At 46.5% G+C, this 24089-nt stretch overlaps 1 protein-coding gene across 1 annotated transcript; it reads right to left on the bottom strand.

Annotated features, from left to right (window-relative positions):
* Positions 1 to 899: 899 nt before the first annotated feature.
* Positions 900 to 20607, bottom strand: EIF2B5 (eukaryotic translation initiation factor 2B subunit epsilon). The gene is made up of 16 exons (XM_069792539.1): positions 20416 to 20607; positions 18983 to 19107; positions 18079 to 18264; positions 17807 to 17984; positions 16648 to 16728; positions 15817 to 15894; positions 15424 to 15736; positions 14657 to 14802; positions 14211 to 14349; positions 13489 to 13590; positions 12742 to 12849; positions 11772 to 11862; positions 10866 to 10989; positions 5421 to 5546; positions 3775 to 3885; positions 900 to 2702 (listed from the first exon to the last, which is right to left on the bottom strand). The coding sequence occupies exons 1-16, from the start codon at positions 20566 to 20568 to the stop codon at positions 2637 to 2639; spliced, it is 2127 nt and encodes a 708-aa protein (XP_069648640.1). The 5' UTR covers positions 20569 to 20607; the 3' UTR covers positions 900 to 2636.
* Between the last annotated feature and the right edge of the window lie 3482 nt (positions 20608 to 24089).

Here is a 24089-nt window from a genome sequence, read left to right as displayed (position 1 = left end):
TGCTCCTTTAAGAAGTATACACTAACCTGCCCATAAGGATGCTGCACCATGCCAGAACTCCACCTTGGAGAGTATCATGTCCTATTTTGTCTCCTTTTTGCTACTCTGTTCTTGGCACCTGTAAAACCACCCCAACACACACACACACCACCAAGGCCTGAAGGATATTTGGCCCTATGGCAACATCATCCCCTTGGATCTTAACCCCTGGGTAAGAAAGCAACTCGCACCATGAAGAAGTTGGCTACTATGGAGCAAAGGAGGAAGGAATGTGGAAAAAACAAAACTGGAATTGTTACTTGGCACAAAGACTCAAGAGCCTCTGGCAAAACCGAGCCATTTACAGAACTACATGTTAAACCTATTTTTTAAGCCATCTTTACATTGTAAAAGGAAAAAAATACTTCAGATGTCCAAGGAGATTTTAAAATTACCAAGTCTTGCAGCTGGTTTGTAAATGGTTTTACCAAGAGCTCTGTAGCTGTCCTTCCCCCTCTCTGCCAGTTCTTACTCCCCAGCATCAGGAGGGCACAATGCAGTACCTAACAGCCAACATTCCCAATAATTCTCATCATGGCAAAGGATAACAGGTATCATAGGATTTAAGGTTCATCTTTGCAACATACCCCTGTACAAAACCAAACTTCACCCATTTCAGGATTCTAAGTTCCGAAGTTTTAATAAACTGTTCTCTACTTGTAAACAGTGAGGTCATGAGTTATCACTGAACATTTATACCAATTCAATGCTGTGCTGATTTCCTACCTGCCTATTATGTGCTTAAAATCTCTTGAGAAAAAAGCAGCAATGAGTTATTTAGCTTACCCGTTAAGCCCTGCTCAGGCACATGCCACAGCTGGAGACATATAATTCAAAGTCAAAGAACGCAAACAAGCCGGTAACACCAGCATAGTTTTTATTTGCTCCCTGAATTAAATATTGGCAGATACAGAAAATTCAGATACCAACTATTTCCCCAACATTTACAAGACTGAGTTTGTGATGTCAGAAAACAAAGCACATTTACGCACAATCCTGGCAACTGATAGTGTGAGTGCACAAGATCACCCTGCCTGAACATCAGTTTTTAAGAGGCAGTATCCCTGGTCTCCAGCATCCAATGCTGTCCCCTCACTGACAACTGTGGCACCACGGAACGGCCAAGTAAATATCCTGAGTGGGCAGCTCCAGTGCATTTCCCCCTGCACAGGATTTATTCCATGCTCCTCCTGAAGGGGCAGAGGCAAGGTCAGCGTATCCAACAAATAACCCACCTATGAACAAAAGCTGATTCTCGCTGTGCCTTTTTTGCTGTTCTTTGAGAGCAGGGAAGAACACAGCACAGTGACACTTCCAAGAAAGCTGTTCTTAAAGGCCTTATTGCTGCCACACATTGTCTGTGCTGGCAACAAAGTGCCAGAAGCACGCTCATTCCCTGCTGCATGCCGAGTTCTCTGTGGCTGCTGAACTTTACAGTGGGTTTGCAGCACTTTCCCTGCTGTCTGAGGGAAGGGAAGTTTTCAAATAAATAAAAGGACATGAAGTAAGCAAGCTTGTATAACTGAAATCATGTGGAAACAAAAAGCACGTGCTGTTGAAGGAAATACCATTTGCTCCTTCTCACACTGGAGCAGAACTTCGGAACCTGCATCCTTCTTAAAGCAGCTGGTAGAGTCAGTGCCTCCAGAGCAAAACACAAGTATAGTTGGTGCAGCAGGAGGAGCCAGGCACCTCTGCTCCCTTTTTATAAAAAAAAAAAAAAAAAATAAAGAAAGAAACAGACACTTCTCTAAAACATGTCTGCTAAGCTGGGGATGTACAGAAGACAGATCACATCTAAGATGTACAGTGATCCATACAGCATTTCACTGGCCAGTGCACATCCACTATTAGCTAACCCCCGCAGGGGGAACTGAGCACGTATTATCCCCCGTTCTACAGAAGGGGGAAACACATGGTTTTACCAACTCTACTGTGCAACCTTGTGTTAGATCCTAGCATGGCAGATGGCAAGAGATTTTCCCTTTTGGAAGGATCACAGAAGTGCCTTCTAGGCTGCAAAATGCCTTGGGCATTCTCAGACAACTGCATCTTCTCTAGGCACAGGAACTCCTGAATCCCAGTCCTGCACTCCAGATCCTAATCCACATGCTCCTACTTGCCAACCTTGCCAGTGTCTCTTCAGCAGGAGTTCCCTTAGCTCCAGAAGCAACAATCACTCCAGGTAACTTAGCTGTATGACCATTCTTCCACGACCCTGATGGTTAGATTTATAAGGGCATTGTATGCATTTGCATCTATTTGCTCCCTTTGTGTTAGTAACAAGGACCTCCCAAAAGATAGCTTATAGTATATCATATCCAGGCCCCAGAGGGATTCTAGGTATCACCACCTCCTGCTTTTCCCTTATGGTTTTTGCACTGGGCTGCAACCATCCGACATAAGGTGCCACCGGGCAAGCGAGGGAGGGAGGGAAGTGGCAAAGTCGGGAACACACAACTTAATTAATGATGGGATTGTCAGTCATTTCCATGTCAGGCCCCACATCTACACACCATGCACTGGCATTGATCTTGCCCTGCCCACTCGGCTCAGAAAGGCAGTGAGAGTGCCTCTTCTCACGCCGAGCCACCATATCAGTCTTGGTCGCCGTCAGACGACTCTTCCTCTGCCTCCTCCAGCCACTGGATAAACTTCTGGAGCTGCAGAGAGAAAGAAATGTAACTGGGTAACAAGTGACACCATGCCCAACAACTACACTGTGTCAGTGAGCACCACTATCATGCACAAGAGAAAGAGTGTTTCTAGGAAACACAGAGGCAGATTGAGGGAGAGAGAGACAAAAGTTTAGATTAATAACAACTGGGATGCCACAGACAAACCCAGACTGATTAGATTCCTTAGGGAGACTCCTCCAGTCAGACAATCCCGACAACACTCAGCAAAAGTTTGAGAATTTTTCAGAGCCTGAGGGAGAAGAGACGACACCTTAGCTATGACATGTTAGGAACACTCTGCTGGGAAAACCTACTCCCTGAGAAATTGCTATAAAGAAGGCAGCTCATTTTACCTTTTAACTGGGCTCAAATTAGCAGCTGAAAGCACTGCTGACCTATACTAAGAGCTGACTTTGCAAAGGTTTTAAACAAAGTTGGAGTTCTTCAGAGATGGCTTTTTTTCCCCTGCTCCTCTTCCAGATCCAGGGAGGAGGACTGGAACAGGGCTCAGCCAAACTACAGCACAAAGTTCTGCCTGATGGAGGGGGGACGTTTATATGCTCCTTGCAACACAAGCCAAATGAAACCACTCAGTACAGCAAACGCTTAGAAATATATGTGAAGGGACTGGTGAGCCAGGAATGAAAGCTTCAAAGGAATTGCATGGGGCCAGCACGCAGGGCATTGGCCTAAAGCCCATTTCAAATGGGTGTTGGCTTAGAGAAGTTGTGCTGCTACTTCAGAAAATGCTGGCCTCGTGCTACAGAGAGCCCACTAGGAACAATCTCCCTCTCTTCCTACCTCCATTCCTCATCCAAACAGGATGATTATGGCAGAATGCACAGAAATGTCTGTTCTAGAGAACGAAGTTGTGTTGCTTAGTGTTCAGTGCACTGGTGCGTTACTGGCCTACCATGTAATGGCAGCTGCTCCACAGAAGGCAACAGTGGCATCGAACTCCACTCAAAGTTTTCTTTTAGCAGCTGTTGTGCGTGTATGTGTCTCTCCCTGCCCCCCCAACTCCCACCCTCCATGTTTAAACACCTTTGGGACTTACCCGCTGGTTTTTACGAAGCTGCTTTCCCTTGTCAGACGTGTCCCGCAAAGAGAACCAATTGAGAATTACATCTTCTTCCAGAATTTCCAGCTGGTAAAATGTCATCAACACCTGCATCAATTAGAAAAGAGCAACAGGGCTTTTTATAAACTCTTTTGGGGCTAGCTCATGTCCCAGCACAAAGTTTGCACATAATCTGTGTCTCCCAGCTCCATCTTCAACAAAAGGCACTCAGTCTACTTCATTTTGCTTTTATTGTTAAAAATAACTGTGCTTCTCCTACCAAGCCTTATGTTCCTGACAATTAGATGCTATGACACATAATAAGTCAAAGTTCAAGCCCCATTGGCTTTAGCTCTGTGGATACATAGAGAGCTGTGGGCAACAAAGGGCCACAGAGGGTGTCAGTTCAAGATGTTACTCAAGCTCTTTTTTTAAAGCACCCCAAAACCCATCTCCAAAGCAGATCTAACAAGCAGCTCTTACACAGGCCCACATACACACAACAGCGACATGTGCAGAGAAAAGCATGAGTCTATCCAGCTCTTCCCCAGGCTCCCTCCTCCTGCCAGTTCTCTCTTAAAAGTGCCTTATGGCAGGTGTCAAAGCAATTGGTCATTCATCAGCTCAAACTCCTCCCCAGTACAGCAAGGGTAAGATGCAGTCATGCTTTCTCAGGGTGCCTTTGTGCTCAGGCAGAGCAGGCACTTTGCAGTCGGTCTCCTTGCAGCAGAGCACTGACAAAGCTGGCTGCCAACTCCAAATATAAAATGTCACTTCAATTCCCAGCCTCCAGGGAAACCCAGGCCCCTAGAACAATGGACACATGCCAAACAATTGCTGTAATCCAAGGGCATTTTGGCTCACCAAACTGAAGGCTTTTGGCTCCAGTCTTAAGTGCTTTGCCATTAGCCAGAAGCATTGGTAGCAAAAGTTAGGATTACTCTTCCTTGAGGAACCAAGAGTTAAACAGGCTCTAAGAGAGCTCTTCCAAAAGTGACAGGGGCTTCCTGAGACACAGCTAAAGGAAAGACTTGCAACCCAAGTCAAATACTCTCAGTGCGATAGGGCAGAAAGAACACAGGGACAAAATATTTGTGGAGGAGGGCAAGGAGGAATATACTGAAAAGTCTCAGAAGTGGGGAGATAGGTAATAAGACACATGTCAGCTTCCCTTTATTCCCAGTTTCATAACTAGCTCAGCCTGAATAAGAAATCCCACCCTTATTACCAGCTTTGCTTGTTTTGCACTCTAAAGTAGGATAAACCATTTGACAGTTAGATCCCAGGGACCATAGAGAGATAAATGAAGTAAAGCTCTTCCTATAGCAAGCCTCTGGCCTGGCCTCTTCCAGGGTCACACAACAAGGGCATCTAGGTTAGAAGCTGCAAAATAATAGCTCTCTTCAGGCTGCATGCTGGTAATTAATACTTACCCTCAGCTGTGCTCCCTCAGAGGCACAGGCAGACATACAATTTTTTTTTTTTTTTTAAAGCAATTGATATAGATGGATTTTCTATACACCCTCTCCACTGAGACCCCAAAATTCTCTCCTTTAAAGCAAACAAGCCTATGATGCAAACAGGATGCATTTCACCATGCATCTAGCAAAAACAGGTCCTCAGAGTTGGGCGTGGATACTCACTTTAGCTATCGACGTGCAGAGACTGTCATGTTCTAGGAAGAATTCCTCAATGGCAAATAAGGCATTCAAGTGATCTGACGCCCGTTTTATGTAGTTCTTAAACAACGGGGTCCAGTTCTTCAACAGCTGCAGAGGAAAAACAGAAGAGTTCCTGAGCTATGAGATGGATGTGTGCACTCAGCCCTGTTTCTCAGCTGTGTTGCATTAAGAAACTGACCCAGGGAAGCATTTTAAGAAACCATTCAGCTGACCACTTTATATATTTGGCCCACTCTGTCCATGAAACAGATGCTATTAAGTCTCGCATGCGCAGATAGGACCTGGTTTTACTAAGCAGCTTTGAGGGTATCCATTAGCTTTCTTGGTTTTGCCTCTCTGGATGGAATACTAGATTATCACAATAAATGTGTTTAATATGGTACTCAAAGAAAATCACTTCACAGTAGACTGATAAGGAGAGGTACACACATGCTACTCAAATCTTCCCCCCACAGAGCAGCTGACATTTCAGTGGAACTTTCCTTCAAAGCAGAAGAGCAAGTAAGAAAAAAAGAGAAGAAGATAGTGCCAGGATAATTACCAGCTGAGTAGAAGTGGACAGTGCAAAATAGCCACCCCTAAAACAGGAACGCAGTGGAGCAGCCCCTAAGTGCAAGTCACACGTGTGCCTGCAAGTTTGTTTGGATCCTGGAGTCTGCTGCAGGGAATGGGTGGGAAGGATGAAGGGCAAGAAGTTGTTACACTATTAGCTGATCTCAGTTCTCTCCTCCAAGGCTTATTTTTTATGAAGTCTTTAGTTTAATGATTTTGGTGCTGCCTCTTCAAACAGTATTTCTGTCCAAGTCCCCCACAGCTTTTTCACTTGTTGTACATATCTGGAAGGCAAGCAGCAGGGAAAGCTCTGCAAAGCAGCACAGAATGACCTGAATCTGGGATAGAAGGTAATAAAGATACTTAGACCCCTGTCCATAACAGTTTTAAAAGGTATCAGAACTAGGATAAGATACAAAAATTCCTCATTGGCCACATCGTGACCAGACCATCTTACAAAAACATTGCAGGAAATTAAATCAGAGTTCCACATCTTTTTAAATGGATTAACTCAACAGCAGGCATTCCTGCAACTACATCCCTGGCATGCCCATACAGATACACTGTTTTGCTGTGCCTTCAACAGTGTCTCCTTACAGAACACATCTGGTCTGTTTTGAAGGGAAACAGGTAATTCACAGGGGCTTGGGGTGCGATGAAGAAGCTCTGAGTCACCTATATTCAGGGTTAATCAGCATTATTCTGTCCAGGACAATTGTTAACAGGCAGTAGCCCTGCCAGACGGAGAACTCCAGGACATATAGCAGAGCTAGAACCCAGGCTAGCGTGGACTACCAAAGGTAGCCTGTATTACGAAACAGTGCTCAACTACCCCATAATACTACACTCCATCACCTCTTCAGACACATTTGCTATGCAACCATGCTGGAATTTGCATGCCTCAAGCAGAAACAAAGGGGATTAGTACAAACAAACTGATCTGTATAGTAGTACATTGACTGGCTCAAGGAACAACAGTAACAGCACAGAATGATCCTAATCATCATGGTATCACAACAAAAAACTGAGGGTTGTATGGCATATTTCCAGAAAGTATTTTAGCCTTTAGCAAAATGCTTAATCCTAAAGACTCTTCCCTCCTCTATAAGCATCTCCTGCATTTTTATTATCCTTTGGAAATATTCACCTCGAATGTAGTAAAGCTACTAGCAAGTTCCTTCCAGGCTAAGAAATATTTTGTAATACCTTTCTGTTAATGCCTTTAAATCCTAAGTGGGCACAATTCTAACCAGAAGCTATTGAGTTTCTGAAAGCAAGTTATTTATAAAGAAAGCAGAGCTATAAACATTCACAACCCCAGGACTCAATCAAGTATGCCTATTTCTGGGAAAGGGAAAGAAGAAAAAGTATACCATCTCAAGTCAAGAACATGCACTGTACTGTAAATGGTGCTAATGGGGAAAGTAGGGCTCAGCCTCACACAGCCCCTAGCAAAAATACACTTATGAACCTGTATGACCGGAGAGGCTGTTTTGAGAGTTTCATGAAAATCTGAACTGGGGAATTGGAAGCTTGCAATTATTTTAGATTGAGTAAAAGACTGAAAAATGTGAAGATACCTGACAAAGAGCCCTATGGACAATATCATAACTTTCCAGGCTTTGACTCTACCTGGGTAACTCCTCAAAACAATCTACAGTATGCAAAAAGCAATCAAATTCCTCTGACAGGACGATTCATTTTATATCAGATCTGGTCAGTGATGCTGTATCAACTTCAAAGAGGTTTGTGATCCACTTTTCTTCTTCCAGAAGAACAGTCTCAACACCAGTCCTATTTTACCCCTACCTCCAGCACAGAAGCACAAGGGACAAAGCTATAATTACAACCTGTTACACCATAACAGCATCTGTGCTGATCACCATGAATTGTTTCAGTGAAAGCAGAGATCCATTTTGTCCCTGAATAAGTGATCCCATGTTGTGTTCACTTGCATGACATTACAGAAGAGTAAGGCTCCCTAAGAGAAACCTGAAGAGGTGCAGCACACGTGCTAGCTGCTGGGCAGCAGTGCAGGCACTGGCCAGCTCAGCAAATTGAACAACTAGATTGCCTCCCCCAGCTCCCTTTAGACATCCTCACCTACATAACCTTTTTGATGCTGCTTCAGTGACAACAGAAGCACAGCCTTCAGTTTATCAGCAGCTTCAGCCACGTTTGCTAAAATCATGTCTACAGTTCTAGGAAAGGTCTGGTTTTCTGTACCACCTCTGCTTTATAACTTGTACAAGAGCCAAACAAGATGCCTGACATACATCGAACTGGACAACTCTATTTCTCAAGCCTCCACGTTTCATCTGAAGAATACCCATGGGCATATCCTTTACCGGATGCTTGTTTCCTAAAATTGCTGCAACACTTAAGAGCTTCATGCTCAGGGGCCAGCACTTCAGAGCACATACTGTGGTTTCCAAGTCAAACCATACATCATAACTATGGCATTTCTACAATTTCCCCTCCTGAGGTGTCTGGGACCGCTCTACCATCACTCTTACACAAGCAACCCATCTTCCTTCAACATCTCTTAGTCAGAGTTGAGCTACAGAGAGAGTGAGAAACATAAACCAGTTCTGTAAAGTTCAGTGGGCTTCTGATATTCACCACTCTCAGAATGCAAGTATCCCCATCTCATACAAAATAACACTTTGCCACATGTAAAACATCATAAGCAGATCTCAGCCTAATACTGCTATTGACTGAGGCAGCTTTAGCTGCATAGCTACACACTTCAGCTACATGCTTTCATTAGGTACTAACCTATACCAAGCTAATGCTTGGGATTCTCAGGGTGTACGTATTAGTAAATTAATGGAGCGTACTTTTTACTAACTATGGAACCACAAGTTGCAGAAAAGCCAGTTTCAGGTGCTGTACAAACATGCATGTTCTGCCCGAAGAAACGGTCTCTTCTCTTCAAAGCGCTGTTGGTAAATACACAAAGCTGCTGTCCAGGAAGACCATCAATGTCTGTTTAATGTCTTTGAAGGCTCGTTCACTACCTCCATTAGAGGCACATCTCAACTCAAACATATTGGGTTATTGTAACAGTGACTAACATCACATGTGCAATTGAACATTAACAGTATACCTCACCAGGATACTGCCTTCCTGCTGATTTCAGTACAGAACGCCAGCACAATTCCACACACCGTAAAGACAGTGAGGCACAAAACTGTCCCAGAGAAGGATTATCTAAGAAACTTCCTGGTTGTTCTTTACAAAGGAGCATCTGGAGAAAGTGGCTGCCATGATGGTCAACTGATTTGACACTTGGCTCTCTTTGATAAATCTAAGGATAATTTGTGTTTCATAAATGCACATGCCACACAATTCCCTGTCTAGAGAAATTCCACTTGTCCATGACACAGGGCACGGTCACCCCGAACATTACATTTAGATTATTATCGCTTTGTACTAAAGGCAAGTTGATTTGCTGTTTCTGCTGTTAAACATGAGCATCAGCTAGGCAATTACACAAAACATTATGCATTTGTATAGTATCCTTTATCCCAGACTAGAACCTCTTCTGACTGGGTGCTGCAGTGAAGCTCTCCTGTCCTACTCATACTAGATTAGGAGCCCACTCTGGGAGACAGAAAGACATGCTGTATCCTAGCTGGAAAAAAACCCACAACCATCCTACACAGCTACCAACTCCACACAACCTGTTGTCTAAAAGTACTGCTTTCCGCTTAGAATCTAACACCTGCTCTAACATTTTCTTCAGTCCTCCTCCTTCAATTCTCTCTTTCCAGGACAGGACACGCTATTCAAGAAAACAGTCTGGAAAAATGAACAAAAGCAAGCAGAATTTAAACAGAGTGAACAGCAAAATCTCACTAAGCCATCTGATGAACAGATCAGTTCACATGGATGTTTCCTACAGAAGGCATCTCCACACCTCCAGGGGATGAATTAAGTGCCATGCTTACACCTACATAAAGAAGAATTAGTTTTCCACCCTTTTCCATCAATTGAAAGCACATACTTCCTCAGAGAAAGGACTATGGGATGTCTAGTGTTCCTCTTTAGCTCCACCTCCTAAAAAAATTAAACTAGTCCTTCCCAAACATGTGTCAGACCCATTCATTCTGAAAGAGCACCTTCATAACCTGTAGAGTTTGCAAACTCAAATACATAAATGGGCTATAGCAAAGAGACAAAAATACTACAACAGCTTCAGCTTGGATCAACAAAACCATTAAGATAAGACTGCCTGCTTTTTAAAGCAGATCCTACCCTATTTTGTCCCCCTTAAGTCAGGAAACAGAAATTGCTCTCACCCAATTATACAACCCATCTCTTTAGAGATACAACAGAACTGCACATCTTTGCTCAAAGACAACAATATCATGCCTTTGCATTTGGCTGGAAAAAAATTGGCAGCAATTACAGTATGCAGACAAGTAAGATCTTGGAAAGGATCCCATTGGGAGAGGAGCGCTCCCTGCTGCCCCAGGGACAGGGCTTATGATGGATTGGAAGCGGGTTCCTGGAATGCAAGCCTGTAAAGACATCTCTAACAGTCCCTCTCTTTTCTCTTCTACAAGCGATGCACTTCCACTATCACACAGAGGTAACAGAAACAAACATAGGTTCTGAAGTAGAGCTCCCCACATCTACAGTCTCAGCTGAGTTCTGTCAAGCAGGTACAATAGTTTCAGTTCACTTATACTTCTCTAGAAGACAAAGAGGCTCATGAACTCAAGGAGTTCAAGTGGCTTCAGGCTTAACCAAAAAGACTTCTCAGCCAGGAACTACCTGGGGCATCCAGACAGACTCCTACACACTAGGAGACAAGCCCAAAGAAGAATCAAATGGAGCAGGACTCACAGGAAGTAATGCTGAGAAATAGTTCTGGGAGTCCAGGTTTGCATCCAGCTGCTGCAGTGGGAACTCCAGGATCACTTTACTGAGCACCTGCATCATCTCCTTCAGGCCAATGTTATATGCATACCTGCAAGGAAAAAGGCAAAAACCCCCAACATTTCACACCATCTGATCTCTGCGGACCACGCCTCTTCACAGAGATACAGCAGAAAATTATTTTCATTTTCCAGACTTGTTTTTTCTTTGTTTGTTTGGTTTTCCAAATATTCAGGCAGTAAAACCACCTTGCGTTGCATCAGGCCCTGCATAAGGCCACAAGTCCTGAAAATCTGCTATCACAGTGGAACAAGCTGCTGCAGGGACAGCACCCTCACATTTACTAGAGTGCTGTAGGAATACTGTCGCGCAAAAGAAGGGAAACAGGTTTGTATTGGAGAAATACTACGTAAAAGGCACTCTGATTATGCGTTCTAGACTTGCTGCTGTAATAAGAGTGGACAAGCCACACCACAGCACAGCCGCAGCTGCAGGCAGCTGGTTGAATATTGCAATGCACAGAGCAGCAGCCCCTGCATGAACTTACAGGCAGTCTGTGCCAAGAACTGGCTTGCTCTCTTCAGTCCACAGTTACTTAATAGCAATTCAATCTCTTGTTACAAGAATTGGGGCAGGAAAAGCCTAACCACTGAGGATGCTATAGATGCAGATGGTGCTCTCCATCAAATCCTGTCATCATTCAGTCATGATCTCTAATCTGCATTTCTCATGCTCTATACTGATAAAATTAATGTTTAACAATTGAACGTGGGTATTCACATGGTATTCACATGGTTTCTCCTCTTCTTTCTAGATCCACTGTCAAACCCAACTGTTCAGCATAAGGGACAGCATCCCTAAGGGAAAACTCACTTGAGGGAGTTGATTTCCAGGACCAGGTTGTCACAGGAAATGTTTTCTTCTTCACCCCTCTGTAACGTACCCAGAACCTCATTCTGGAAAACTAATGAAGGAAAGGACAGGTAGTTAGACATGAGAGGGAAAAGCATAGATTCTTCAAACTGTTCATTACTGAAGAAACTGTATCCCTAAAGGAAGCATTCTGACACAGATGTCTATTTGTTCTCTGTAAGCTGGCACAAACCCACATCAACTATACTTATGAGTAGTGGAATATAATTCAAATAAAGGAGTCGACCTACTAGATACCATTGATCTATCCACACAAACCAGTACCAAGCTATTTACTTTGGCAACCTTTTAAAAGAGTAGAGTTTCTATTATACTTTCACAATCTAGCCTTTCCTATTCAGACAAACATCATCTTCCCCTAACTAAAGACGTGAACTCAAACCTAAAATTTATTGGTTTAATTTCCTTTGGGGAGATATTTTAACATGAAAAAGGCATACTTTTTTTCCCAGTTTGGCTTGAATACCTTTCAAATCCAGGTAAGCTTAACACAACAAAAGAACACCAAAATATATCTGCCAAAAGAGGCAGGTCCTACAAGGACATTTAATTCTCCAGCATGATTACAGCAGTAAGCCGTCTACACAGGGAAACTCTGCTGAACCTTCACACAATCTCTGGGTTTAGGCAATGACGCTGCCATTTAAACAGACAACTCAGGGAGGTTGCTTTCATGATGGCCCAGTGATCAGGGGTGAGAAAGATGGAGGTTCTTTGTCTAGCTTCTTATCCTTGGCTGCCTTGGGTTATCACAAGAGCAACAGAGGGGAAATTAAGGAAGTGAGGTCAGGAAACAAACATATTCTAGACATCTACAAGTTTTCCAATACACCTAGAGAATACAGCACAAATCTCACACTCACTGCATGACCTGCAGGCTCACCATACTTCTTAACAGCCCATCTCTCACCTTTGATATCATCTAGCTGCGGGGACGCTGCCCGACTGTCTGGCTCCTCAGAGCCCATGCTGAGGTCACTGTCCGACTCGCTCTCTTCCTCTGAATGCATAGCTGGGCCTGATGAAGAAGAGAAGACACAGCATTCAACACTCAAAAGCTGCAGCTGTCATATGCACGAGGTACCAGGTGTCCCACGGACTTCCCAACCAAGTCAGCAACTATCTGTCCTTGCAAGGAAGCTTCTGCTTACAGGTCCAGATGATTAGATTTGCTGCAGAGGGAATGCTACAGCTGGCACTAGGATAATGGGACTTTTTAAGAGTCTGCAGGCAGACAACAAAGGACAGGGACAGAAGCAAATGCATTTTGCGCAGACTGCTGACTCACAATGGAGCAATGTCAGCAGACACTGTCACTAGCAGGAAGAAAGCCAGCAGTACCCAGAATAGCCAAAGCATATTCCCTCTAAGGGAGGGCCTGGTATCCCATAGTGCGCCATTCACAGCACAGACAGTTGTGTGTGTTAGCATAAGTCAAAGATATAATAAACATCGAGCACAGGAAGAGAGAGAATCTGGTTCACCACCTGCTTTCACCTCTCACCTTGCCTCCACACACATATGTTATCTGGAGCCAATCTGCTTCACAAAGCCCAGGACTTACTCTGAACACAATTACCAGGGTCCCACTCAGACAGTTTCCCTGACACAGGTCTGTCTGTCCATCCCCAGGTGACTACACTAAACTTTTCCTCACCCCATAGGCTTTGCCTCTGCTCTTCTTCATCCTCTTCATTCTTGTCATCCGCTTTCCAGAGATAGCCTCTGCCCTCTGAGCCTACATCCTTTTTATTGTAACCTGAAAAAGAAACAGTTATTAGGAGGTAGATATACTGCATCAGCTTACAGGCAAACCTGAAATAGACCGGTATAACCTGCATATTACTGCCCCTAAATATCCTTCAATGAGAGGGAGCCGGGATTCCTGCAGATGCATAGGGATTTCAGCTTTTATCTTCTCACTCGCCTTGATAAGCGACCGACTTACTGCTCCCTACAGCAGCAACATTCATCTGACCGTGTTTAGATCCCTCAACAAACCCAAACTGACAGAAACAGTATTTCACAAGGACAAAGTCCTTGGACACAGTCCAGGTATGAGGACGTAGATCTTGCAACCTGCCTTGAACTGAACATCTCTTCCAACTTCAGCTTATTGTGTCTTACAAGGCTCCTAATCTAAGAAAAGCTGACTCTCCAAAGATTTTAATACTGGGGTACTGAGGTACATCTCACTGTCCAACTTGAGCCAAATATTCTTGCCTGCCCTACTGAAAATACATGTTCCAAGCTGAATGCAGCACTAAGCTCCGGCCTGGCACTGTACAGTTTAGAATGGGGGAGGGAAAGACCCCAAAAGATCATGAAAGGCAAAGCCCTCTGCATAGCCTGAGTGCATGGAGCCAGAGACTCTCATACCTTTCAGTTTCACTTTGCTTTCCTCCTTGTTCACGCCAGAATCATCACTGAACTGGTCATCATCCTCTTCCTCCTCATCTGGTGGGTGCAGAGAGATCACTGTGCCCTCAGAAAGGGTGATGCCAGGACCTACTACTACCTGCAAATATATGCAATACACCTTAATGAAGAAATACCCCGATTGCCCCCTTGTACCTCCACCAGCATGGACAACAGCTGCTCCAGACAAGCTGTATACTAACAAGTATAAGTGAAGACATCAGCACTGCTAGATCACATACTGTACTACCCTAGCCAAACAAAAGGAAGAAAAAGATGGGAGCAGTAGCATATCGCCCACCTCTGCAGAAAGGCTTGGAGCAGCCCTGTATTCTGCTATGGTCTACTGTAAGTCTAGTAACCTACCAAGAAAGGCAGAAAGCAGAACAGACATAAATACAGCTCACCTGAGAAGAGAGGACACAGTGGGGCTTTAGCTTTACTTTCTCCTTCACTTCAGCTTCATCGCAGATAACAGAATGGCAGATCTCCACGTTATCTGCTATGTGTACTCTGTCCCAGAGAAAAGCTCCGTCCAAAATTACTTTATCACCTGTTACACATCACCAAGCACAAATACGTTGAGCAAGGCAGTTTGCTGCTCTCCCACACTGCTGAGTCCACTAGAAAGCACCTTACTGAATCCCAATGCCCTTGATGCATGATGAATGTTAGATGAAAGGTAAAAATTGGCCTTAAGAAGCCTAGGGCCATTTCTTACCCAAAGCTAAAAGACAAGTTTGTTCTCTGCAGAGACTTAACAAGTTGACAGTAGCAATTGACATCTTGGTTTTGCACAAATACAGCCAACTCACAAAAAAATTCCAGCCAAGACTAGGATGAAGGAGTACCAGGCAGCTCACAAAGACAGGGACAGATGTCCCTCATTTGCAGGATGTTGGTGGGTGATAACTCTAAATCAGTAAAGGTCATGCATTCTCTACTGCTGAAATGACTTACTTGCATGAATTGCCTTCCACCTTTCAGCATCATTATGGTACCCTGAAAACTAATCTATTTCCTCTGCTGGAAAACCAAGCTTTTCTCCTTTCTTCCCATTAGAAGTCAATTAGTACCCACCTATCATCCTCTCTGAGAGCCAAATGCACTTTAAATCCCAACAACCTGTGCCCTTGCCTGCCAAGGCATGCATGTTCCCCATTCTGGTACTCACCTATCCTACAGTTCTGCCCAATAACACTGTTTGTTATGGAGCAGTTGCTGCCGATGACGGTTCCCTGCCCAATGAGTACGTTCTCTTCCAGCACGCTGCCGTGGCCAAGGCTAACATCCACCCCTCGGTAAATGTTGTGTTTAGAATGGGTGTAACTCTGATTCTTGTCATCGGTGAAGTTCATCTCTGGAGTCAAAGGATAAACCCAGCGCCGGATGATGTCAGAACACACAGCTTCATACATTAGCAGGTTGCATATATGGGCACCATACTCTTCTGTTGTTACATGCATATGGATCTGGTTCCCCAGGACCTGGGAGACAGGCAGGAGCATGTCAGAAGATTCTCTAATGCAAGGTAATAGGATCTCCCTTGTAACAACCCTCTCCTTACCTCCTCATTCACCAACAGACCACGCACAAAGTCATCTCGTGTCTGGTAGTCAAAATTGTCTGTGAACAGCTCAGCCACCTGCCAGGAATAAAAGATAAGGAAATAATATAATTAGCAGAAAATGTTGTCATGGAAGCCAGATAATTAAAGGCTGTTCAGTGGTTCTCAGAGAGCCGAGTTATACAGTACGGGAAAGTGATGCTCTTGCCTTGAATAAAGCTTTGATTCCTCCTCATAGGAGTGTTGACCGTCCCATCTCCTCCTCCTATCAGAGACTGTGAATAGATTCTGGTTTTCAGAAGGGGCAAAACAGTGCTTTAGCATTCCCAAGCAATCTGCACAGCCTCACTTTTAGTTTCACTCCCAAAGGAAGCCTGTAGACTAGCTTTTTCAGATGTGGAAGAGACGTTAGCGAGCCTAGGCTGGAATAACCCTGAATGTTACCCTAACACAGTACCAGCTTGCAAGTACTGACACTTTTCCATAGCATAGCCATCACCTCTGCTCCACAGATGTTACTATACTCGGAAGTGAAATCACTTATTTTCCAGAACAGTTTCATCCTATGCCAAATCAGCCAGTCTACCAATGCATCCACTGTCTAGTTCTGCCTGGGCTTGAGCAGCAGATGCCAGATACAGACTGAGCACCCACACAGTCCACAGAGCAGTGCCACTTGATCGCTCAATCTCTCAGCTCAGTCACTGTGCACAACTGAGAGTTCTGGTTTCAAAACCTAGTACACTCAAGCCGAACGCACCCCCTGCACACCAGCAGGACAAAGGGAGCAATGCAGATTGAATTTTGGAGCCTCAGAAGGGCAGAACTCACCTGCGGAGAGCAGATGCTGATATGACAATCCAGCAAGTCATGGCGCACCTCAACGTTCTCAATAGAGTTCTGGAACAGACTCTGAAAGAGGAAAAAATTCAGATGATCTGAGTGCCTTATGCAGTACCAAACCCCAAAAGCCTTCTATAAGCTGTGGCACTATTGATTGAATTATTAAACTACCGGAAGTTCTGATGATCAGAGGAATCTACAATCTACACTGAAATACAAGCTTAGCAGGCACAGCCTGGTCACACACAGAGCTGCATGTCAGTCAGAAGAGACTGGCCTCATCTTTACACAGTGCAGCTCTCCAAGAAACAGCTTGTACTTCGAACAACCACTTTTCCTCCAAGAGGCTCTTTACCTTAGTTGCTTGGAGCTACAAATGTACAAAGAACATTAATAAATCAAAAGAGATGTTCATAGTTTCCATACGCCCTGCGGATTTCTACAGCTGTGGGTTGTTTTTTTGTTGTTGTTTTTTGCTTTGGTTTTTCCTTTTTGGTTTCCTACAGTGATTTGTGCTTTCAACTGAAGGTAAAAAATAATCTACTGATTACTGATTTGGGGATAAAAACGCCATATAATCAGAGTCTTAGTTCCAAGTTGAAAAAAGAAAAAGATCCATCTATCTCACTGGAGAAAGTGCCTCCATAGACATTTACAAAGCATTTACTACATTATTAGGTGAAGAGTACAGGCAGAGATAATAGGAAGTACTACCCCTTGCATGTGCTGTTATTCCACCCCCCATGCCAGGCTCAGTGCCGCTTCAAAATGGTTTGTGTATGATAGCAGTATATGCATCCCAATTTGGGAACCCCTGTGACAGTACAAATCATCCACCCCTCCTTTGTTTCACATGGAGAAAAGGAATAAAATAAATGCAAAAACTGAATTGTGAGAAACATGTCTGCCCCATCATCATACTCTGAAATGAATCCCAAACATGTGTCCCTGCACAATATCATCAAGCCTCAAATAAAGGTTAAAGGAAAAAAAAAAGCCACTTTACCAAGAGTTACTTCCTATCATCTGCTCCTCCAAAAGAAGCAGCAAGCACAGTTCCCCAGCCCTCACTCAAGGAGGACCTCCTCCTTGGGGTGGGCTGCTTCACTACTGCAGCCCTTTTCCACCTGTCAGGTTCCAGACGCACCATAGGAAAGCGGAAGCGTTTCAGCCCCTGTGTTCTCTGGTAGTGAAGGACACGGTTTGTGGCACTGTCCATAGCAATAACAATGTCATCCTCTTTGCACCTGGCATGGTGACCAGGTGAGGACTCCTTGAATATCATCGTCATCACAGAAACATTCTTTTCCATCTTACGACGCAACCTGAAAAAGAAGGGCAGAGCTTTAAAATCACTCTTCAGAGAGTTAGAGCCCAGTCTCAGCAAGCCAGGCAAGCGTACACTCTTTCAACACGTACTTGTGCTCTTCCAGGGCTTTCGATATATTGAAATTGGACACCACATCTCCAGTGACGAGAATGAAGTCGGAACGAACAAGGGACTTGGCATCAACGTCTCGTAGCACATCACCAAGGGAGCGGTACAGGTCAGAAGTCACAAAGCGCACCGTGTTGGGAGAAGTGTGGCGGCACCACTTAGATTTTCTGGAAGGAGAAAAACACATCAGGAAGGCATAAAGAGGATATTTCTATAAGAACACGCTAGGACACAGTCCTCCAGTGCATGCCGCATCTGTAAGTGAATGCAGGGAGAACGCTATTACGAGCCCATTATCGATAGGCTTAGGTATGCTCATCTGCACACAGCAGATGAACTGAAGAGGGTTAGACTTTGACACTGTTGCTTATGGAAACTTAGGAAACCCGACTCCACTGCGAGCCAAGTTTTGACAAAGGAGAAGGAAAAGTTACACACAACCCAAACTTTTTTTCTCAGAAAGCAGTACGTCAGGCAGGGAAAAGACTGCATGCTTCTCTTTAGCTTGCAAACCTGCAGCATGCAGAGGCAAAGATGTTGAGAGAGTTGTTTCCATATGCTGCATGGCATACCAAGACAGAGCATAACGCAAAGGGTGGTACTCTAATTTACATGGCTACCCACAGGAAACCCCTGCTTTTAGACAAGAAAAGTTAAATGCCAATATAACTGCAGTCCCAAAACACTCAACCCTTTTAATACACTGCACAACCACACTCCTTCACAGGAGGAATGGTCTTTTTTGAGATGTGCTAGGAGATAACCATTGAAAGGGAATCTCTTGCACACAGTTTTCATCAGAAGGATCAGTAAGACCTTTGAGGCTTGCTGGAGGACAGAAGAATCCTTTCTGTGATAAAACTAAAAAGAGGAAGAGATTCTTACTGTAAATGCTCTTTTATCTCAGCTGACTTCCAGCAGCAGAAAACAAAGGTTTCTTCCACTCCAGTTGCTGTTAGGAACTCCAAGGTATAGTCAATCATGGCCACATTTGCCATAGGTAAAAGAGCCTAAAAAAAACCCCAAAAATGAAAAACATATGGATAGCTGAACAAATGCTCTGTACCTCAACATCAGCAACAGCCCCTTCCAACTTGAGGATATAATATCATCAGTAGTACCAGAAAAATAACACGAGTAACTGCTCCACCACCTTTTATCAAACATTTTTAGAGTTGATCTAAATGGTAAGAGCTAGCTTCTGATTTTCTATAGGGGCAGATCCTCAGTTCAGAAAGGAAGGCATAAAAAAAAAAAAAAGTGAAGTTATCACACAGAAAACTCTTTAAGAAGACTCAGATAAATGAGAGACACTGAAAAAAAAAAAAAAATCCCAGAGTCCTGATTCCCTGACTCAGGCTTTAACTGTTTCAAGAAAAACCTGTCAGACATGAATGATGAAGCCACAGGAATATGACTGTCCAGAATTAAACAAGAAAAAAAAAAAACCCAACCCACCAACCTAAAGTGAAGTGAGTATTCTCTTGACTTGAGATTCAAGCCACACTTTTAAACCAAATTACTGATTCACAGCTGAGTGATCTCATACTACTCTTTAATTCATTTTTGGTGCTGTTTTGTTTCAGGCTTGAGCTCGCGTGTATAATTATGACCACCACAAACATTTAATCAGCAAACGAAGCAAGATAATTGTTCAGACCTAAATTCTCCAGAAGCGCTCGTTCCTTTAACATACAGCCTTCTGATCAGGATAATTACAGCGCTTTCCCCATCCACTTTTCTGGCCATATTCTTTTACCCATTACTGCTGGCAAGGACGAAGACTTTGCTCCTTTCCTCTATCTGAAACAAGCCTGCCCAAACCCGCTGCTGCTCCTGTATCAGCGACAGACTAAAAGCAAACGGTGCAGTTTGCCTTGCCATATGGAAGAGCGAACAGCACCAACGCAGCAACGAGATCCTCGCTGCCTCTCCAGCGGGGGATATAAACTTTTACAAATGAGAACCGGTCAGAGGCCTCCACAGCGTGGGTGAAAGCGGGAAAAGCCGCGGCGCTGGGGGCTGCCCGAGCCCCGGGAGGAGGCAGGGGCCCGGCAGCACCCCAGGACCTGCCGGGAGCGGCTAGGGGGGGCCTCGTCTTCCCCCGGCCCAGCCCGGGGCTCGCACGGCGGGGCACGCCGCGACCCCGGGCCCGACCCTCGCTGCCGGCGAGCACTCCGCCTTTCGTCAGAGGCCTGCCCGCTCCAGCCCCGCCAGGGACGGGGCCGGGCCGGGACAGGAGAGGCAGCCCCAGAGGAACCGGCCCGGGGGAGGCGGCAGCAGGCGGGGAGGGGGTGTGTGTGTGGGGAATTTCTCACCCGCGGCCGGTCTTTGGAGATAGGGAAGAAGCGGCGGTTGAAGCTGTCGGCGACCAGCACGGCCTGGAGCGGCGGCGGCGGCTCCTCCTGCGGGTCGGGCCCGCGGGCCACCCCCGCGCCGGTCCCCCGCCTCGCCGTGCCGCGGGCCGCCATCTCCTCACGCTGCCTCAGCTCCCCCCTTCCGCTTCCGAGTCCGCGCCGGAAGCAGCGACGGGAGCTCGGCGGGGACAGAAGAGCGCGGGGCGGCGGCGCCCCTTCGCGGCCTGGCAGCAGTCCCCGGTCCCCGCCCCTGCGGCCCCGGCCTGCCGGTTGAGCGGAGTCCGTCCCTGGAGAGCCGGGCAGGCCCCGCCGGGGCCCCCGCTCCCTGAGCGTCAGCCAGCCTAGCAGAAGGCAGGGTCCGGGGTGCGGGTAGGCGGAGAGGGCAGCTCCAGGAGGGCTTCGGGAGCCCCTCGTTGCCTCCCCAGCCTTTCGCCCCGTCCGCCGGCACCTGTGTGGAGAAGATCCGCCATTGCCAAGTGGATCTTCCTCAGGCAGAGCGGTGGGAGCCGGTCGCTTGCAGGGGCTGCGGCAGCGCTGCCGGCCCACATGCCTGCGCCTCGGGAGCGGGGGGGAGAGAGGCCTTTTCACCGGCAGCCCCCGAGGAGGGAGAGGGCGGAGGGGAGAGCGGCGCTCCCCGCCATGACAGGGGACAGCCAGGACCCAGTGGAGGCGAGGGGAAAGCCTGAATGTCCCACACACAGGCATTTCCCAGATGACCTCGGGGTGCGTGTAGTACTTTGGTGCAACCCCGGGGATTTCCAGTGTAGGAAAAAGTTGTATTTTCTTGATAAGCTTCCTAGCTGCCACGTGCTTGTGCTGCATTTCCAGATGCCCATCCGCTGTTTCGGCAAAGGCCAGCCTTGCTGTGAACCAGCCCTTTGGCACTCGCCTTCCATCAAGGAGTGACGACCAAAACCCGCAGTTGCTGAGGGACGTCTTGGAGCCCACCCAGAGACACTTCCAGAGAGGAGGAGGGGAAAGAAAATGTGGTTTCTGGGGGTGGGGATGGCGTTTGTCTTCCCCCCAGCTTGGCGAAGCAGCCCCTGCTTGGGAGCTGCAGGTGATGGTGTCTGGCTGTGCCCTCTGCTCGGACACTGTCAGCTTCGTGCATCCTGGTCTCCCCAGCCACCCCTGCCCCAGCCTGGGCTCTACCCTCATGCAGGTCTGGTGGTCCCTCCTAACGTGCTTCAATATTGGCCTGGCCCTCAGAAGGAGATCGGCTGCATACAGTCCTCAGCACAGAAAGTGTGCCCTTGGCTGAATCCCTCCTCTGCCACCTCTCTCTGCTGCCAGTCACAGTGCTGCAGTCCCTCTTGCCTGGCACAGCTCACACAGCACTGCTGCCTGCTCATTTTTTAGTGACAGAAAACTGTGCGATAACCCCTGCATTCAAAACCAGGAAAACAGGCTGGAATATTTCCCCAGGGAGCTCCTAGCAGGCTGGCAGCAGGAGGCCTGCAGAGAGACCCGAGCCTGGCAGCAGGAGGGCCTTTACCAGTGCTGGGTGCTGCAGAACCTGGTGCTCGCTGCCCTGACCTGTTGTCATGCTTCTGTCCCTCTCTCCACGTGGGACAGGCGTTCACAGCCCCTGCTCTGTCTCCTCACCAGCCTCTCTTGGATTCTTGGTCTCCCTTGCTCCCCATAAACTGCCCTGCTGTGACACCCTGCTCTGGTCCTTGCCGCTCTCATCTGCTAGCAACTCTGCACCTACCCACTGACTGATCAGCCAGAGACTCAAGGAGCTGATACACAGTTCAACTGTGATCCTAGAAAGAAACACAGGGCACTTGCACCCCCATCTCTGAGGCAGGATCTTTCCCCAGGGTGGAAGGTGGCACGCGCTTATCAGCCCAACATACACAGTATGGCCTTTCCACCCCAGTGACGGGGAAATTAAGGGAGGCACAACTCAATCATAGACCTACAGTACTGTCCCAGTGTCACAGGCAGCCTGTACAGCCCCCACAGCAGTGCTGAGGGGTCTTTGCTGCATTGTGAGTGGGAGAAGAGTGTAATATGCAACATGCAGCATCCCTTTTCATCGGTTGAATTGCAGGTTCAGGACTCACTTAGTAGAAAACAACTCTCCTCTGTCTCCTGAAGGACTCTGCAGCATTGGGTATTCCCTGAAATTTCCCTTACCAGCTAAAACGTTCAGGCATCGCTTATGTGGTGCCATCTGCACCCAGTAACTTGTGACTGAGCCCTTGCTGTGCTGCACCTTGTGGCTGAGTTGCTTGACCTTAGCTAGAGATTTGGAATAAAGCAGCAAGGATGGACACAGTGAGAAAATAGAAATGAGCTGCCCTAGGGAAATAAATCATCCCCATCCTTTTCAAAAATAGGTATCCGCATACCCTTGGGAATCCTGTTGCCTCTGCAAAGAAGCTAACCCCAGAACAAAAGCACCCAGATGGTTTCACCCCAGGGGTTGCAGCTTGAAGAATGATCCAAGAAGTGGATTTGTCATTGCCTGAGGGCAGGACAGCATCTTTCTTCCTGCCTACGTAGCACTAAGTGCATAAACAGCACCAGAAATCAGGTCTGATCCAGCCTGCACAGCCACTGCCCATGTCAGAGACCAGGCACACAGAGCTCGACAGGAGAATCAGCAGATTATCTGGCTAATTACATCCTGTTCTCTCCAAATGAGGAGAGTTTCCGACATGTTGCCCTGGTAAATTGGCAGGAGCAGGGGAAGACAAGTCAAGGTAATTGATGATGACCTGAACTCAAAATCAGCCTGATAAATATTCCTCAGGTTTTGCAGACACATTTCCCTTTGGTTTCACCAGGGACTTGCAGGCCAGTAGCACGTGGGCCAAACATTTTCTGAAAGCAATATAATTCCAGGGGAGCTTTTAAAATTGAAATTAGCTCATGAAAATTGAAATGAGGCTAGACTGGGTTAGACTGGAGGTCCATCAAACCCAGTATCCCACAGCGGCTGGGCAGGGGGGTGAGAAGACCCATAGACTGTAGGGCTTTTTCTTACTCCCTCATCCGTGGATACCCCTGGACACAGCATCATGGGGCAGCATCCAGCAGCTCTGGGAATGATGAGCGTGGTGGGGATGCTCTGCTTTCTGGGGCATCCTCCCAGTCCCTGTTCCTACATTTTTAACTCTTTTCTCTTCTGTGTTTGTTGTCCTCTCTGAGCATTTGGTTGCTTCCTGGCTTTTCCCTCTGCGTAGATGATGGCCCACAAGGCATCGCTAAGCCTTGGCAGGCAGCTCCAGCTTTGGTCTTATTTGAGATGGATTTGAGGCTCCTCGTTCATCAGGGCTGAGTGGGACCTGTGTCAGGGGGTCCCCAGGGTGGTAAGACTTACAATGAGGAGGATCACAGGAGGTCTGCATGGAGGAACCACGTACCTAGCACGAGGCTGATTTCCCCTCACATGTCCTGCCTGGTGGCCAGCAGCTGTGATGCCCTTGGAGCATCCTTGGGTGCCTCAGCAGAGAGCTATGGGACATGTGTCATCTCACCTCCAGGTCAGGTATGCAATTAGTGCCTAAACTCCTGGCCCATGCTACGCTGGCAGGGAGCCTGGTTAGGTTGGGGCTATCCCCACACAGCGTCAGAGGTGACAGAGGCAGGCCATGAGCCCTGGCACAGGATATCTGGGCACAGGG

Source organism: Haliaeetus albicilla, chromosome 9, assembly GCF_947461875.1.
Source record: "Haliaeetus albicilla chromosome 9, bHalAlb1.1, whole genome shotgun sequence".
In the NCBI taxonomy this organism is placed as follows: Eukaryota; Metazoa; Chordata; class Aves; order Accipitriformes; family Accipitridae; genus Haliaeetus; species Haliaeetus albicilla.
The sequence above is the reverse complement of the archived record's forward strand: the minus strand, read 5'-3'. Positions and strand labels throughout refer to the sequence as shown.

Bases quoted from the DNA above. Each gene is read 5' to 3' on its own strand.
- EIF2B5 (XM_069792539.1), bottom strand. From the start codon at position 20,568: ATGGCGGCCCGCGGCACGGCGAGGCGGGGGACCGGCGCGGGGGTGGCC. The intron at 16,729-17,806 runs GTGCGTCTGGAA...TTCCTCTTTCAG, and splicing joins AACGCTTCCGCTTTCCTATG to AGTCTGTTCCAGAACTCTAT. The intron at 14,803-15,423 runs GTGAGTACCAGA...GATGTGTAACAG, and splicing joins TGGGCAGAACTGTAGGATAG to GTGATAAAGTAATTTTGGAC.